Source organism: Triturus cristatus, chromosome 2_1 (assembly GCF_964204655.1).
Source record: "Triturus cristatus chromosome 2_1, aTriCri1.1, whole genome shotgun sequence".
Classification (NCBI taxonomy): Eukaryota; Metazoa; Chordata; class Amphibia; order Caudata; family Salamandridae; genus Triturus; species Triturus cristatus.
Window position 1 is genome coordinate 698,924,542 of NC_140581.1, and position 18,829 is coordinate 698,943,370.

At 45.1% G+C, this 18,829-nt stretch overlaps 1 protein-coding gene across 1 annotated transcript in view; it reads left to right on the top strand.

Annotated features, from left to right (window-relative positions):
- The first annotated feature begins 231 nt into the window (after positions 1–231).
- The window catches only part of COMMD10 (COMM domain containing 10), an 836,536-nt gene continuing 817,938 nt past the window's right edge, over positions 232–18,829 (top strand). Inside the window, exon 1 of the mRNA XM_085632645.1 lies at positions 232–356. Coding sequence (XP_085488771.1) covers positions 325–356 — 32 coding nt within the window. The 5' untranslated portion in view covers positions 232–324. The remainder of the gene's footprint in view (positions 357–18,829) is intronic.

Consider the following 18,829-nt stretch of genomic DNA (forward strand, 5'->3'; position numbering starts at 1 on the left):
AATAACCGCAAACAATAATATGTGATTGTATATTTAACGTGTGTATATTTGTTCAACAATATTGTTTATTAACTAATTCTTCTAATTGATCATTGAAAATAGTTCTAAAGATGGCGTGTTTGAATATGCATTCATTTTCCGAAATCCATTGCTGGCGCGTTTGTCACTTCACAAATCTGCTTAACGCTGTGCCGAGTGCGTTACACCTACGTACATCACTAGGGCTGCTCTTCCATTCCCTCGGCTTAGAACGGGCAGCTGACTTCTGTCACGTGACATTCACACATCAAACTGCAAATTGGTGGCGCCCACTGAAGGCTGATCATGGCAGCAGTAATAATTCCAGAGAGCCCCAGGTAGGGGAAGTGGACATTAGTATAGTTGTTTACTACTCATTTTTCCAAGCAGTGTGTATAGCTGTTAATTAGACGTATATTTTAATGTCCTCCAGTGCATCACCATTCAAATAGCGATGTGTTGAGGGCTAGTAATGAAGTTCACTAACCCATTGCTGCTTCTGAATGAGAGGATGCGCTTATGAAATAATCGTTCTAGGCATTATTCTTGCCCCCAAGCCATCACAGAAATGCACTATGCTTACACACTGATCAGCGTTTGTGCGATTTAATCAGAAACATAGGATGACCACCTGACATGGAGGCAAATTCTTGACAATACTGTAAAAATTAAGGACATAAGGGCAACTGGGATATCCGAGATATAGGCCATATCCCACTACGTTATCAGTGCATTTATTTATTATTTCTATGTAGTGCAGCTTGTATTATTTGGTACATCTGTGTGATTAAAGTACTTTCGTTCTTGCAAACATAAGCACTGAGTTTGAGATCAACTTTATTGTGTCTGTTGATTGCCTTCCTTTAAAGCGTGTGATTCCTTACCTTAATAGTAAAGTGTGGGTTCAGCTGTGCTTGGCCATGTTTGTAGAGCCATAGTATAATGCATCTGGCAGACCGGTGACAAACAACCTTGTGTTATCTTCTATTTCTATTATGGTTGCTGTGTATGACATACTTGAGTTGTTGCCATGTATGACATACTGGAGTTCTGTAGAATCTATGTGTAGTTGGAAGGTTGGGGCATTAGAAGGTTCTGGTTGATAGCGGTTGGAGTTGATCTTGTTTACTGGTGGATAGGATCTTTTTCAACTTATTCTTGTGAGAGCCTGCTTTACAATACAACACTGGCGTAGTCGGCAGTCCTTTCAACAAGAAGATCCTAACACGCGTCAATTTTCAAGCTGGTGGTGAGACTTCACATTATAAGGTTGCTTGGATTTACATTATTGACATAAAACTCACTTGCGCTTTAAACGCTAGTTATTTTAAATCGGTACGTTTAAATGCATGCAGTTATCGACACACAGCGCTCGCTTGTAAGCCCTTGGGAGGATTTGAGTTTGAGTTGGGAGCCATCGGTGTGTGCTGCTTGGGTTCTTGTGCTGCTTGAGTATCATCAAAATAAAGAATAATGTTCATCGTTTATTTAGTTTGACGGAGCAGTGAATCGACACACAGTGCTCGCTTCATTACATCTTTTATTATGTTTGGGCTGGGAGCAATCGGTGTGTGCTGCTTGTCTCTGTATATTCAAGTTTAAGACTTTGTTTCCACGCATTTGCTAAGCGCTGATTTATTCACTGTCTTGAACTAAACGAAAGCGCAATCAGTTAAAGATTTAAAATCAAACAAGTGACTGTAAAGATCTACTCATGCTGCACGCGACGTTCCATTCTCATTGTTGAGTTTTCATCGCGACGGGAAAGATTCAAGGAAATGTGTAACACGTGATTGATGCCAACGTAGGAATGCGTGATGAGCTGTGCTGACGTGGTTGCCTAGTTACGGGCTTTGTTGTCATTTTCATCCAGGCTGATTCCTTGGATACCAGAGGTATCGGTAACGAAGAGATTTAATCTGGTGTTCATCAGATCCACCGCACCACACTGTGAGGCACTCTTGTGGTATTCTATTTTCACAGCGACACGCACGCTACACATTTAAGCTTCCTATCAGTGTCGTGTTGTTTCAGCGATACGCACGCTGCACATTTAAGTCTATTATCAGTGACGTATTGCTTCAGCGATATGCACGTTATAAATTTAAGTCTCATGCTTCAGAGATACGCATCACTATAAATTTAAGTCTCGCATGCTCTAAGTTGCTACAGTTTTTGCGCATTGCTTCTGCCTTACGCATGCCCCTTACTGCGATGCGCACGCATCGATTTTCATAAAATTAAACATTGTGCCATTAGCGTGTTGCTTCAGCGATACGCACGCTCACTAAAGTTACAACATCTATAAGACTTTCACTCCAATCTGCGATGCGCACGCATTTAATGTTGTATCTATGATTATTGTAATTACTCCTGTTGTTTTTTATTTTATTTTTTTTTAAAGAGAAAAAATATGTTGATGTTATTGGAGCTAAAAATGAGTTACATAGTTATTCGTACCTGTATGAATACTGTTTTGTGATTCAGAGTTGAAGTATATTAGTGGGTAAAGGAGCATTGTAATTTCAGCTATAGTATAGCAAAAAAAAAAAAAAAATCATACATCAGGTGGTGCATTAGATGTTTGGAGCAATGCAGAATGTCACTGCTGCTCCATTTTTCTTAGCTTCTCCGGGTGAGCCCCCGATAAAATGGAAGAAGTGGAAAAAAGTTTTCGAAAGGTATGCGAGGGTATGTGGTGCATCACTAAGCGCAGAAAGGAAAACATCCTTATTACTCCATTGTTTGGGATCAGAAGGGCAAGATGTTTTTGATCATTTACCCGAATTGTCTACTGTTGAAGCTGAAGGTTTAAATGATTATGAAATGTGCATATGTAAATTAGACAAACATTATCTTCCTAAAATAAGTACAATTCTTGAAAGGTATCACTTTGGCAAAAGAATGCAACATGAAGAGGAAACGGTGGAAAGTTACTTAACTGATATGAGGAAGTTAGCTTCTTCATGCAAATTTGATGGCTTAGTTGATGAGCACTTACGTGATCAATTCATGTTGGGTTGCAACATGGATAAGGTTAGGGAAGAACTATGGCTTAGGGATGAGCCTACCTTGGATGAGGTTATTGCGGTGGCAAAAAGAATAGAGCACTTGTTGAAGTGTGTTTTCCATTATTAACAAAGATAAAACAGCTGACTCCAAAGTACAAAGTGTGAATGAAAAGAAAGTTGCTCCCAAAACATAAGACAGGGAGAAGTTTGTTAATAATAAAGGAAGGATGAATAGTTCTTCTTTCTCTTTGAGATGTTATAGGTGTGATAAATCTGGTCATCTCGCGAATGATAAAAAATGCCCCGCTCTAGGTAACATTTGTAATAAAAGTAAAAAAAAGGGGCATTATCCATCAGTTTGTAAAACTAAACCTCCTCCTAGGGTTAAAAGAATAGATGTATGTGAGGGTGATGGTGTCAATACAAGTTATGATGAATATGAGTGTGGACAGATTACTTCTGATATTGGTTGTCTTACTAATAAGAGGTCCATTTGATGAAATTCTAGTTGATGGCATTTCAACCCGTGTCTTATTCGACTCTGGTGCTAAAATAACTATTGTGTCCAATGAATTTTACATGAGCAAGTTAAGGGACAAGGTGAATTTGTTCAAACCTGACATAACTCCGGTAGCTTACGGTGGAGAACCTATAAAGTTACATGGATATTTTTTGGGTATGATTGAGTATCGAGACAGGATGATTTCAGGAAAGATTAACATGTCATAAAGGGGTGATAGTCTAATAAGTTGGATTCATCAGGGCGATCTTGGTGTTTACTTAGATCCCAATTCTGATCCTCAGATATTATTGAAGGACCCGGTGTGTGTTGTTGAGAAAGATTTTGATTGTGAATTCATGAGAAAGTTGAAGATGGGATTTCCAAATGTGTTTAATGATGGACTAGGTTGTTTAAAGGGTTATCAGCATAGGATTAAACTGAAAAATAATTCTATTCCTTCATTTTGTAAAGTCAGGGGAGTGCCTTTGTCTATTAAAGATGAAATGGAGAAAGAGTTGGACAAATTAAAAAAAAATGGGATAATTGAAGAGGTGGAAGGAACTGAATGGCTTTCTCCAGTGGTCGCTGCAAGGAAAGCTAATGGGGATTTGCGTCTGTGCATAGACTTGCGCCAATTGAATAAGAACGTAATTGTGGACAGATATCCCCTTCCTAATATCAATGAGTTACTAGTCTTATTGGGTGGTGCTAAAGGTTTTAGTACGATCGACCTAACGTCGGCATACCACCAAATTGATCTTGAACCATCTTGCAGAGATCTAAGGGCCTTTATTACACCATTTGGAACGTTTTGCTTCATTAGGATGCCTTTTGGTCTTGTTTCTGCGTCTTCAGTTTTTCAAAGGGTTATGGAAAGTTTGCTTAAAGGCATTGATGGTGTGTGCATTTACCAAGATGACATACTGGTGTTTGGTAATGATACAGAGCAACATGATTCTCGACTCAAAGATATACTTTCTAGGTTAAGTAATGGCAATTTGACAGTAAAGATTGAAAAGTGTAAATTCAGATCAGATTCTTTGAATTATCTTGGACATAAGATCTCTGGAAAGAATGTTAAACCAAAGGAAGACTTGGTTAGTTCTATTCATAAGTTGTCCGCACCTAGTTCTAGAGATGAGCTTCTGAGTTTTCTCGGCATGATTGAGTATTACGCAAAATTCATTAAAGGGTTTTCAGAACTAACATCCAATATGAGACTTCTTCTTAAGAGAGGAACTAATTTTGCGTGGTCGAGTGGATGTCAGGAAGAATTTTTAACTATCAAGGAGAAGTTAGCTAGTGCGCCGTTCTTACAGAGTTTTGATACAAATCTAAGATCTATTTTGACTACTGATGCAAGTGAAAAAGGGCTTGATGCTGTGTTGCAACAGATGAGTCCTGAAGGAATAAAGACTATTATGTTTCTTTCGCGTGGCTTGAAAGAACCAGAAACCAGGTATTCGGTGGTCGAGTGTGAGTCCTTAGCGACCTTTTGGGCTATAAAGAAATTGAAGAAATTTCTGTGGGCATTGATTTCAAAGTTAGAACGGACCACAAGCCATTGGTGGAGATTTTTGAGAATAAAGGCTTGGATATGATATCAAGTAGAATAACTAAATGGATAATTGGTCTTCAGGAGTACTCCTTTTCTATCAAATATATTCCTGGTGCAGATAATGTGGTTGCGGATGTATTTTCAAGATTAGTTTCTGAGGATTGTAGTGAGTGTAATGATGGTGATGAATGTGGGGAATGGGTCAGTACTGTGGAACCTAATCATATTTCTCAAGAGAAATGGTTTGATGAGGTAGCAGGAGATGATACTCTCAAAGAAGTTATGAATCTGATCCAGGGTAATTGGGTAAGTGCGAAATGTGGTTCAGATGGGACTAAACCTTTCTGGTATGTGAGGGATGAACTTGCGGTTGATGGAGGCATATCATTCAGGGGTTCGAAACTCATTCCTCCACGGAAACTTAGGAACGAATTAGTAAATTTGGGTCATGTTAGCCATCCCGGTTTTACCAAGATAAAAGAGAGGCTGCGTTCATCTTATTGGTGGCCAGGTATGGACAAATTTTTTGAGAGGCAAATCCGCGACTGTGTTATGTGCAATGTAAGTGATAAATCCAAAGTACCCAGGGTGCAACCCATGGTTGTTAGGTCTCGACCTAAATTACCATGGGATGACATTTCTTTGGATATTTTAGGACCAATTAACATGACGGGTTCTCAGATTTATCTCTTAGTCATAATTGATATGTACTCTCGCTGGCACGAGGTATTTTTTTTAGCTAGTATTGACTCTACGAATGTCATTAAATGTTTGAAAAAGTTGTTTGGTAGAGAGGGGTTGCCTAAATCAATTCTATCTGACAATGGTGTACAATTTGTTTCCAAAGAAATGGAAGAATTTTTAAGTTCTTGTGGGATTTTGCATAAAAGATGTTCTCTCTATCATCCAGAGGCAAACGGAATGGTAGAGAGGTTTAATAGGGTTTTAAAAGAAACAATTACTCTTGCAAAATCTCTTGCTCTGGATTGGAGGAGTGAAGTTCTTAAAAAAATCGAGGAATATAGAAGAACTCCTCATTCAACTACAGGGAAAACTCCATTTTTTTTGTTCCGTAGGAGAATTCCTAACACACATTTGGAGCCGAGTTGGGTTAATGAGTACAGTGTGAGCAAGGGTAGAGAGAATGTGTGTAATGAAGATGATCTTAAGGAAAGGGAAGATTGTAAAGTTAGTAAAAGAAAGATTAATTTTGACAGTAGGAATTGTGTCAAGCTATTAAAGGTGACAATTGGTGATTTAGTGGCAATCAAAAAGCCTGGGCAAGTTGGAAATGCAAATCTAAAGTATTTTAAACCTATGACTGTTATTAAGGTTTTTAGGAATGCTGTCAAGACTCAAGATCACCGTGTATGGAATCTGAAGAGAGTGGTAGTTCTGAAAAAGGGCCACAGCAAGATGAATGAGAGTGATGTTCACAAAAACTTAAAGGAGGATACATTGAGGGAGAATCTATCTACTCCTGCTGTGGAGGTCCGACGTTCATCGAGGGCTTCTTCACGTCCTAATTATTTAAAGGAATATGTTTAATAACGTAGTTTTTTTTTGTTTTTTTGTTTATTTTATTTTGCAGGGAAGGGAGATGTGTGGTATCTTCTTTTTTGTTGTGGTTGCTGTGTATGACATACTTGAGTTGTTGCCATGTATGACATACTGGAGTTCTGTAGAATCTATGTGTAGTTGGAAGGTTGGGGCATTAGAAGGTTCTGGTTGATAGCGGTTGGAGCTGATCTTGTTTACTGGTGGATAGGATCTTTCTATATGGAATAAATTCATCTTCTTCAACTTATTCTTGTGAGAGCCTGCGGCAAATTCTTGACAATACTGTAAAAATTAAGAACATAAGGGCAACTGGGATATCCGAGATATAGGCCATATCCCACTACGTTATCAGTGCATTTATTTATTATTTCTATGTAGTGCAGCTTGTATTATTTGGTACATCTGTGTGATTAAAGTACTTTCGTTCTTGCAAACATAAGCACTGAGTTTGAGATCAACTTTATTGTGTCTGTTGATTGACTGTCGAGTGCTGAGCTGCCTTCCTTTAAAGCGTGTGATTCCTTACCTTAATAGTAAAGTGTGGGTTCAGCTGTGCTTGGTCATGTTTGTAGAGCCATAGTATAATGCATCTGGCAGACCGGTGACAAACAACCTCATCTCCCCATGGCAGAGGCTCAGTAGTTCCTTCCTGCTCCATGGCCCTCTGAACAGGGTCGGACAACAGAGTTGTCAGGCAAGCTGAATTTTAACCCTGCAATGGTAGCACTGTATATTTCATAGCGGATACAGCAGTTGGCCAGATAAGAGCTAGTCACAAATGCACCTTCAGAGCTGTATATAGAGGCGTCATAACTTTTGCTGCTTGCCGAAGCCTAGGCAATGTAGACAATACATCCACAAGCGGCTTTGGGAAAGCATAGAATTCTGAAAGGGATAGATTTATCGCAACAGCCTATGACACTAGACAGTCTTTACAATAATTAAAAGAGCATAGCAAAGTTAAGATCACATTCAAGATCTGCACCAACTGATGTAATTGGTCGTTGCTAATACCCGGACAAATATGCAAGAGATAAACAAGTTAGGACAACTCAGAAAATCAGATAAGATTGGGCTGCCATAAGTTTCTGAAAGTATTGCCCACCTGGAAAGTAGGCTCAGCAGAGGGGTAGGAATAGAACAGGAACAGTCAAGTCACTGAACGAGCACCATCCACCCTGGCAAACTGTGGTGTTGCAGTGGTCCATTTGTGGTGCTTGTGGTGGGCGGGCAGGGGCCAAGCACCTTGGATGTCCGGGTAATTGCCCACTCTAACCATGTCTTAAAACAGCTCTGCATTCCAACCAAGGTCAAGCCAGTGGTCTGACTCATCCCTAAATGTCAAAGCACTAGCAGAATCTTCAAAATACTTTGAAAATACAAACAACATGTTAGAACATGATAAAAACGTAAACATTTTTTAAAAAGTGTTCCTTTAACATATGGAAGTTTTGCAAATTAGTACATTAGATTACATAATTAAATCGACATTTATTTGAAGCGTAAGTTTCTATACATGAACTTTGAAACATTTACGAATCCTCCCTCCTGGCAATGATGCCATGACTGAACCAATTGTCAGGTGTCCCTTCCATTGTAGCCAATAAAATTGCTATAGATGGAGTAACATTACAGGCTATAAAGCATTTGCAGGTGAGTTTTTGTACAGGACCTATCTTGAACTGAATTACTTGAAGGTGCTCTCAGATGTGACTATCAAGTACATTAGACACAGTAAATTAAAGTGATTTGACTTAGATCAGACAATTTAGTCATGCAAGGAAGCTGGAATTTGAACCCAGGTTTTCTGGTTATATATAGACCAGTTAAGCCACTGACTAGATTGCTTTCTTTTTCTTAATCCCTTTTGGACTAGTGTACAGTGTTTTTGTACAATTTCGTCAATGAATAGTATACAGTGTTAAGTAAATACACAGATGAAGGTAGGTGAAGGTAGGACACCATTTGCTAACAGAACAGGCTTTCTTAGATGTTACATAGCTATGCACACCTAAATAAAGGCAATTATATACATTTGTCTTCTGATGGAAAACGACATTAGGGGAAAGCAAACACAATTTGCTTTACTGCCTCGCCACTCACTTAAGCAAGAAGTCAAACTCGCTGGGTGTAGAACATAGCCTTGTACTGAACTTTCTCTTTTTACAGGCCGTCACTATATCTCTAGGTCAGGTCCGCCCACTGATCTGGTTGCTGACCGGGGTACAGCAGAAACTCGTTCACAGAAGTGTAAGCACAATATTTGCTACACCTGAAAGTACACTTACAAAAATTCGAGCACAGTGCATTCCACTGGAAAACATCAGATTGGATCCCCAGCTTTTCTGCCTGAGAGAACCCATATTAAAGCCATTGACCAACATATAATTTGGGTGGTGCTTCAAACAAGTCCCAGTAAACGATATATACGATAATCCTGTTTTGGGGACATGAGGAATAATGTCAGGGGTCCGGTCTATGTTAAAAACAGTATTAAGGAAACTATAGAATTATCTTGTTTTCTCGTGAGCTTACTGCGCCACCACATGATAAACTCCCCACATTGGTGCACAGCATTCCAGCTTGATTGCTTGAGTGACCTAAATTGCAGTTTCATTCTGCAAGACTCCTTACTTGTAATTATATGGTTATACATAAAAAGCATCACTTTGTGCAGTTTATTCATTTCTTATCAGGCGTCTTTGACCAGGGCATTCATATTTAGCAAGGCTCATTCACATAGCCATACAAACATAATTTTGTTACTGCCCAATAACGTTTTACACCAAAAAAGCTACCTAGTTTGTAGTAGATTTCCAGGGTGGAACCATAGAAGCCCCATTCAAATAATTTCGAAACACATTAATTACAGAATGCCTAAGTTCATTAACCATGGTTACCATGTGTAATTGTTACCAGTGCCAATAATGCTCTCCAACTGTATGCATACAATGAAATCTGTTGTGTGATAGTAAATATATGCATACAATATCATAAGTCAAATGTTGTTCTTTGTGATGCATCAGAGACGGCATACTATGGGATTTTAATTTAGTTTTGAATCCAAAACATTTTTAAAAGTAGCATGATGTTGCACAGGAACAGGCCTCTCCTTTCTTTCTAATGAAGTTAATAAGCAAACCGCATTCAACCCAGATTAAGCCTCGCTATTGCTACCTGTGTGCTGGATCAAATGGGAACATATTTAGCATTTTATGCGAAGATCATGTGGACTATATTTAAGTTATAGACAATCTAAGGGGTTCAGAGGAAGTCAAACGGATTCCTTACACTTTTAGTATTATTGTCATGATGAATTATTTATAGAACAAGTACAAGGGGTGTGTAGTTTTATAATATGTATGAACAATTCATGTGTACTGTAAAATGTATACCGATTTACAAAGCAAATTAAAATGTTATTTAAAACGCAGCACGTTACATTTATGTTACAGAGAGCAAATCACTCCAATCCCCCAGCTTTCCTTTGTCCACATAGATATTGCAAAAGTTGTAGGCTTTGCTTAAATGAATTGGACTAAAGTGCTACATTACATTGTCTTGTAAATGAAACTCCAGTGCTGGACAATTGTGTCTTTTAGGGGGGATGGGGTTATAAATGACGGGGACTAAACATACATTAAATCAAAAGTGAAATCTGTTGAGATATTTAGCATGTGTCTTCCTGAATAGCAATGATAATTTCTTTTCGGACGGGAGGTCTTCTGCATGTCTCTGGAGAGCTGCTTCCCCTGCCTTATGCTGATCTCCAGGCAAGTCACTTAAAAGTTACCTGCATGTTTTCTAGATCCTACCTCAGTAAACATGACAGTCATGCATTGTCATTGAGGGTCTCCCTGTTTACATGTATTGAGACCCTATAGCTTGGCTCTGAGGTCGAGGGGGGCATGCTTAGTGCACATCTATTTCACACAGTGGCTACTGCCCTCTCTACCCAGGCTGTGGTAAACGGACAGTGGTGACAGCAATAAATCTATAGTCAGGAATACCTGTATTCCTGTACCTTAGGAGGGTTGGGCTATTAGCCACCCTTACAATAAAGTCTGCTCAGTCACCCATGCCTGTGTCTACATGGGATGTGTGTTTGAGAGCCATTTGATTCACTGGGTGAGGATGATGAGTTTAACCATTGTGTTTAATGTGAACTGAGCTGTTCTGCTGGACATTTCTGCTCCCTCGTACCCCTCCCTATTCCTTAGAGAAGTCTAGGGTGGCGGGTTAGTGGGCTGATTAGGAACATTTGCCTTCACATCAAATGCTGAAACTACATAACTTCAAAACAAGGATTGATATCATGGCTCCAGCAAATGGGAGCAACCCTGTGCAACATGAACTGTAATAGGCAATGCTAATTGTGTGTCTCCCTGTTAACTTTGTTTTTCTAGTGCTTAGCGTCTCAGTGCTATAATACTGCTTTGGGTCAGAACTCTGGTCCAGAGGGCTGTAGAGGCATCTAGTTTTCCCTGTCTATTCTAGTTTTATATGCAGTATATTTCTCTTCTGTGAATTAAAGTACTTTTCTTTTTAAAAAGTAAAGCACTGACTGGACTTTGATCTTATTGGCTGATATTACTGTGTGCACTGTATGCTGAATGTCTAAACGCACCTCACCTCCTTGAGTAAGCCTTGTACGGCTATGTCTTGCTCCCTGAGAAAGTCAAGTGCTGGAGAGGAGTAGTTGGTTATCCAGTTTTTGGTCGACTGGTAATGAGGTCCTGGAACACCAGTGGGGAACACTCCAGTTGATGGTACTGGAGCATTGTAATCCCTGAGTGCCCTGGTGCCCAAGAACCAGGTCTAAAAATTTCGATAATCCATTGACAATAATTTTATCAGTGTGAGCAAATGCCTCTGTTTGCGCAATCACCCCTGTTTCTTTGCTGAATTTTATTGCTAGTATTGAGTATTTGCACGCTTCTGTCCAGTGCCCAGTGTATGTGCTCTGATCCCTAAAACATGTAAAAATTGGCTAATCCATGATTGGCCTATTTAATTCTACTGTAAAGCCATACGTTATGTTGTAGAAACCACACCTAAGGCATGCAAAGTTGAATGTCACCTGTGGATTGGAGCATCCACCGATATGACCAGTAAAACATGGCCTCAAGTCTACAAATGAGACTGACTGTGCAGTTTAAACCTGCGTTCCACCTTGTCAAAATAACCTTTTTGATAGTAGGAAAACGCTTACCTTTAAATATTAAGGGGCTCCAAAGTAGGCCTTGTAGCTCACAAGGTAGGGTGGCAAGTATTTAAAAAAGAAGGACAGGTAGAAATTGAATGTTGGCAGATTCCTACATACCCTCAAAAATGTATTTTCACTGTGAAAGGCTTTGGCTGTCGTATGAGGACAACTTGAGTGCAGATTAATCTATTGATTTTTCTATCTCGGGTTTGAGGCAAATAAGAGAAATGGTTCAATCATTATTTTTTTTTTTTTTTTTTGTTTTTTTTTTGTTGAAACCGTTTATTACAAAGTTCAAAGAATATACAAAGATGGGCCTACAACCTTCAGGCCGGCCGCTAGCAAACAAGAGGAGCATAAGATACACACAGTAGAACGCAGGCAGCGGCAAAGGGAAACATACAGGAGTCAGCCGCGTTGATGGCCACACCATACGAACCCCACATGACGGTTTCTTTTAAACATAAATAACAACAAACAAAATCCAATCACAAGGCAACCCACGATCGAAAACAGCAGCATGTGCTCCCCTAGAAGGGGGACCCTACCAAACCATAGGAGTATCAAAGGGGGGGAGAAGGTCAGAACAGGGACTGGGTGGACTCAGTGCCCGGTACCGGAGAGCTAAACCGGCTAAGGGGACGGTGCAGGCGATGGATCGGGCAATAACGGCGGGGCGCAGATTCCACCACGGTAGGCGTTCCAGGGGCCCCACACTTTCACCCATGTCCCAGGCTTACCTCTCGCTACATACACCACCTTTTCCCGAATCATGCACCAGTCCATATTTTCCTTCCAGGCCGAAACAGTCGGGGGCCTCTGGGAACCCCACAGTTGAGCAATATCGCGCTTGGCCACCATATATCCCAGAGTCACCCACCACGTCTGTGGCGCCGAATAGTCGGTTGGTTCCCACACGTTCAACAGGCATCTCCTCGCTTCGGGCAGCAGCGGCACACGCGTAACCACCCGCAGGACCTCATGCACGCCAGAATCGCTCCACCTCTGGGCATTCCCACAAAATAAGAAGAAAGGTCCCCAAAGAACCACACCCACGCTTACACAACCCGTCCACAGCATAGCCCATTCGCAATAGCCTTGGCCCCGTTATGTAGACCCTATGGAGTATCTTGAGCTGGACGAAGCGAAGGCGGGCCGGTATGGCCACCTCTTTCGGGGAGGCCACCGCAGAGACCCAGTCCTCGTCGTCCAGCTCCAATCCATCGGCAACCCAAGCCTCGCGAAGATCAAGCAGCAATCCCACGCGGTCATTGATCAGTTTTTTATAGATTAACGAGATCGTGCTTTCCGGAACATGTCCATCCAGCACTCTATCTTCCAGAGGGGAGTACTCCGGGATGGAGGCAACGTCCGGGAAGGCGGAGCATAGTGCATGACGGATCTGCATATACCGAAAGTACTCCCTGTCTTGCAACTGGAATTCCGTCTGCAGCATCCCGAACGTTTTGAATCTCCCCCTCGTCCAGAGATCCCCCACCCTGCTAATGCCTATCATGTCCCACTTCTCGAAGCCCTTCGAGGTCCACAGGGAGCCCAACTGCTCAGATGCGTACAGTGGTGACGCCCGGGTCAAACGATCCTTCCACCCCATCGCTACATTAGCCGCGTGCCACACTCTTACCATGACACGCGTGGGGCCCGTAAGACGTGCGTCGAGCGAGCTGGAGTAGAGCGCTCGATTATAGTCACCACCCGGCAGTAGCATCTTATCCATTTCAAAGGCCGGGTTTAGGGCGGGCCCGTATAGGCCGTGATTAATCGCAGCCAGCTGGGAGGCCCAATAATACCGTTTAATATCCGGGAGGGCAATCCCCCCGTCATACCACGGGAGCGTCAGCTTCGCCAGGGCGATACGCGGTCTCCCGTCCCAGAACAGGCGGCGTTGCAAGCTCTCCACCTCGCGGAAGTAGCGCGCCGGGACGAGGTCCATTGTATTCTGCAGAGCGTACAGGAAACGCGGCAGCGACATCATCTTAAACAATGCCGCCCGGCCGAGTGGCGAGAGCGGCAAACGCCGCCAACGCACGACATCCTCCTTCAGGCGCTGGAGGGGGGGCAGCAGGTTTCGATCATACCGGGCCTCCGCGTCTAGGGTGATGAAGATACCCAGGTACCTAAATCCCTGCGGGGCGATCTGGATAGGACAGCCCCGCGGAAGGATAGGAGCCTCCCCAGAGAGAACATACACGCACGATTTAGCCCAGTTGATGACGAGGCCGGAGTTACGACCAAATGAGTGCAATACATCAACCAGGACTATCAGTGATTTACGTGGGGAAGCCAGGTACAGGAGAATATCGTCAGCATATAGAGACACGCGGTCCTCATACTCGGGGGTCCAGCGGAGACCACGAATAGAAGGTTCCCACCGCAGCCACTCCGCCAGGGGCTCCAAGGCAAGCGCAAAAAGAAGCGGCGATAACGGGCAGCCCTGCCGCGTGCCCCTGCCCAACTCAAACGGAGCCGACACTCTACCGTTCACAACCACCTGCGCCAGTGGGCCAGAGTACAACAATTTAACCCAGCTGATAAACCCTGGGCCAAACCCAAATTTCGTGAGCGTCGCCCAAATATATGGCCATTCAAGTGTGTCAAACGCCATAGTGGCGTCCAAGGATGCCAAGATGGCCGGCTCCCGCATGAACGGGACACGTGCGAGCACCCCATGCAAACGCCGCAGGTTAAGCGCTGTGTTACGATGGGGGATAAAGCCGGACTGGTCCTGGTGGACCAAGTCACACACCACGCCGACCAGCCGATTGAGCAGAACCTTGGCGAGAATTTTGGGCTCCGCATTCAATAACGAAATGGGTCGATAGGATGTGACCCGGTCCCGAGGCCTCCCCTCCTTGTGGATAACCACGATGGTAGCCAGGCGCTGGTCTAGAGGGAGGGAACCCACCGAGTGGGCCGCAAGGAACATAGCACGGAGATGCGGCGCCAGCGTATCCGGTCGCAGCTTATACAACTCGATGGGAAGACCATTAGGACCCATGGCCTTGCCGGAAGCGACCGAGCGTATGGCGAGGGCAATTTCTTCGGAGGTTGGAGCGGCGTCCAACAACACTCTGTCCTCCTCAGAAAGGGAAGGCAGCGCGATATCTCTGAGCAGGGCATGGGAATCCTCTTCAGAGCGGGAAGACACTGGAGAATATACCCCACGGAAATAGTCCGCGAAGCAGGAGACAATTTCCTCCGGTTCAGTGACACATACACCATTCATTTTCTCAATCAACGGGACAACACGACTCGCTCTCTCTTTTTTATCCAGCCACGCAATCAATTTACCAGCCTTATCACCCACATCATACAGTCTCCCCTGTTGCTCCCTACTGAGGCCCCTGGCCGCCTCCGTGACGAGGGCCTTATAGGCCGCTTGCTTGAGTTGGAGAACATGTAATTTATCCTCCGTCACCCCACGTTCTAGATTCCCCTCCAACTCGGTTATCTCAGCTTCAACACGGGTCACCTCCTCCCGCTCGCGCCTCCGGGAGTGGGAAATAAGGGACAGGGCTTCTCCTCGGAGTACTGTCTTAAACGCCTCCCACAGTGAGACCGCCGAAGACACAGACCCCACATTCTCGTCAAAATAGCGCTTAAGGGATTTAATCAGTTCTGCGCGAATGGTGGGGTCACGCAGGTACCAGGGATTGATCGGGGCCACTCTACCCTCTCCCCTCGGCAAAACATCAAAGTGCAACAAGAGCGGAGAGTGGTCCGAAATACCCCGTGCCAAATGGCGCACTTCTCCCACCCTCCCTACATAAGCCGCAGGGACCAGGACATAATCTAGCCGTGAGAGACTACCATGGGCCCCTGAATGGAAGGTGTACTGTAGCTGCGTGGGATGTTTTAGACGCCAACAATCCACCAGCCCCAGGGTATCCAAGAGGCCAGATAACCACTCTTGGGCCCGGGGGAGATCCCTAGGGGGGTGACGATCCACAGTTCCGGAAACAACAGCATTAAAATCCCCCCCCACCACTAGAATCCCCTCCGGAAGGCCAAGGAGGAGGTGCCCCAGGTCCACAAAGGTGGTCGTCTGCAGCCCCGGTGGGACATATACTGACACAAAAACGATCGCTCTGCCCTCCAGTCTGCCCACCAAAACCGTGTAACGTCCCCTATCGTCATGGCGCACCTCATCAATCTCCAACGGGAGCGAGTTTTTAACCATAATGCCCACACCCCTTGAACCGGACGTGAAGCCCGCATGGGCCACAAGGCGGTAGCCCCGTCGATTCATAGCGCAAAAGGAATTGCCAATGAGGTGCGTCTCCTGCAGAAAAACTATATCGGGCGAAATTCGCTTCAAGAACTGCAGGACCACACCTCGTTTTATCCTGTCCCCCAGTCCATTAACATTCCAGGACAACAAACTCAGTCCCCTACCCCCCATCATAAACAGAAGTCATCACTCGTCCCCCAGAGAGCACTGTAGAGATAACACAAAGATACGTTTGCCTTGTGGTGGAAACGAACAACACCCCACCCCAACCCACCCATACCAACAAAACTCCCCCCACCCTGCACCCCTGCATGAGCCCGGACAGCCCCCCAACTTGCAGTGTGCCTGTCGCCCCTATAAAAGAAACTAGCTAGACCCCCTAGAGGAGGAAAGAGTACCCCTTCTAGACCCCACACAACCTCCATGGGAGGGGAATGTACAAAGACAGACGCTTGATCGAAAGTAGCATCGTATTCGTCCTGAGTGAGGCCCAGTATTGACCCCTCAGTCCCGATCCAGTGGGCCGCCTCCTCCCGCCGCCCCCCCCCCCGCCATCTCGATCACGATCCCCAGACAGAGTGTCCAGCCAGTCCCCTGCCGCTTCGGGACGATCAAAAAAGTGCGTGCGACCATCCACCTCCACTCGCAGCTTGGCCGGGAAGAGCATGGCGTACTTTAAGTTCAGGTCCCGGAGTCGGCGTTTAACGCCGAGGAAGCTCAGTCTTTGCTTCTGGACCACCTGGGTGAAATCAGGGTAAAAGTTCACCTCCATATTGTCCAACTTAACCGGCCCATGTAGTCTGGAAGCTTGCAGGATAGCGTCTCTGTCCCGAAAGTTAAAAATCCGGGCAATGAGAGGTCGCGGAGGGGCTCCGACCTTCGGTCTTCCCCCGGGAACCCTGTGGGCCCTCTCCACAGCAAAAAATGTACTCAGGCCCCGAGGCTGGAGATGGGTAGCAATCAGGTCCTCCACAAATAGATCCGCCGCCGCTTCCTCCCGTCCCTCGGGCACTCCGATGATCCGGACGTTATTCCTCCGGGCCCGACTCTCGGTATCCTCGAGGCGCCGATCCATAAGTGCGCTCGCCTGACTTACCTCCAGTTGTAGTGCCGCCACCTCAGTCGTAAGGCCCGATGCGGTGTGGGCCAAAGAGTCAACTCGATCGTTGGTCTTGGAAAGATCGGCCCTCACCAGGCCAACGTCTACAAGGACCGCATCGATCTTCTGTGCCAGGGTGTCGAACCGCTGGCCCATCGAGGCCCTCATCTCGGAAATGGCGCCCATGACGTCGTGGAGAGTCAGATCCGTGGGCAAGTCCGGGGCATCAGAGGGGCCCTCAGGGGACTTGTGCGGTCCGCCGGGAGATCCCCTCTGGAGGGTATAGCGGTCCATGCTGTTGGCCGGATGGACGGTGCCACGTCGGGTCGACTTGGTCTTTGACCGATCCCCATCTTGTTTCGTGGCCATCGCCGCTGGTCCCACAATCGAACCAGCAACGTCGTAGAGGGCAGGCAATCAGGGCCACGAGCTCCGGGGGGGCCACCCCAGATCGGCGGGGTGGGCCACAGCAGGCAGGCAGGCCGGGTCCCCCAGCGAGGCCACACCAACACAAAAGGCTCCGCGATCTCACTTGCAGAAACGGCGAGAAAGCGAAAGTGCGGGGTACGCGACTCGCCAGGCCCGGCCCGCAGTTGTTGTTCACTTTGCCACTGGGTCACCCCCCAACGCAAATCCGGGGTTCGGCGAGAAGAAGGCCGCAAACCTCAATCGGTGCTCACTCCGGCACCCGGGGTCCAATTCGAGAACGGAAAACGGGTTCCACCTCAGCTCAGGCTCACCAACACAGTCCCCTCAATCGAGGCAGGATGAATTCAGGATAAATGTAGGAGGTTGCGGAGGTCCTCGGGAGCCTCGCACCTACGCGGCCATCTTGGTTGCGCGCTAGGCTCCTAACTCTCAATCATTATTTTTAATATTTATTAAAAGTCCAATTCTATGGGAAGACTGAAAGCTCAGATTATGCAAACTTTCTTCATTTTGTTTTCTCAGCAGCGCAATGTAACAACACCATTACACAACATACAACATACATTTCCCATGAGTCCTACGAAAAACAAAGTCAGCCACTCATTTGACTGCCTTTCTCCCATTAGATATTCTCCAAGAAAAAGCACTCCTCTTTCTTTGCTGCTCAGCAGCCGGTTAAGTGCTTCCCTTACAGATTTTCTATAAGGTGACTGAGTGCGAGTTTGGACAGGTTAAGAGGTGCGTACCGGGTAGTATGGTATATATTGCTCTGCTTGATACTTAAATGTATTAGAGAAATGTGCTTCTCCATTGAAGGATTATTTTCGGGCATAGTTTAACCCGCTGCATGCCCTACGGCTGACTGACGCTTCAGCACAGGCAGGTGACAATTTCCACCATAACCTATTGCGTGGTAGCAGGCATTGGCCACTAGATGGTACACGCATTTCATTTGTTTTCCCATCTGCGAGGGACCGTAGAGAGACTCTTGCTTCCCTGTGACCAGTGCAGGAATCATCTGATCATTCCCCGTGATTGTAAAGCAGCATTACTGGGTGCACTCTGTTATCAGTGGCCACAGGCTGAGGGCCTAGAAATTAGGGTAAGCTGGTTCTTAGGTGTTTTAGCCTGCCTGTGCTATCCGAGGGTTTAGGTACCAAATAGTCTGATTTCCCTCTTTAAAGTGTGGGCAGATAA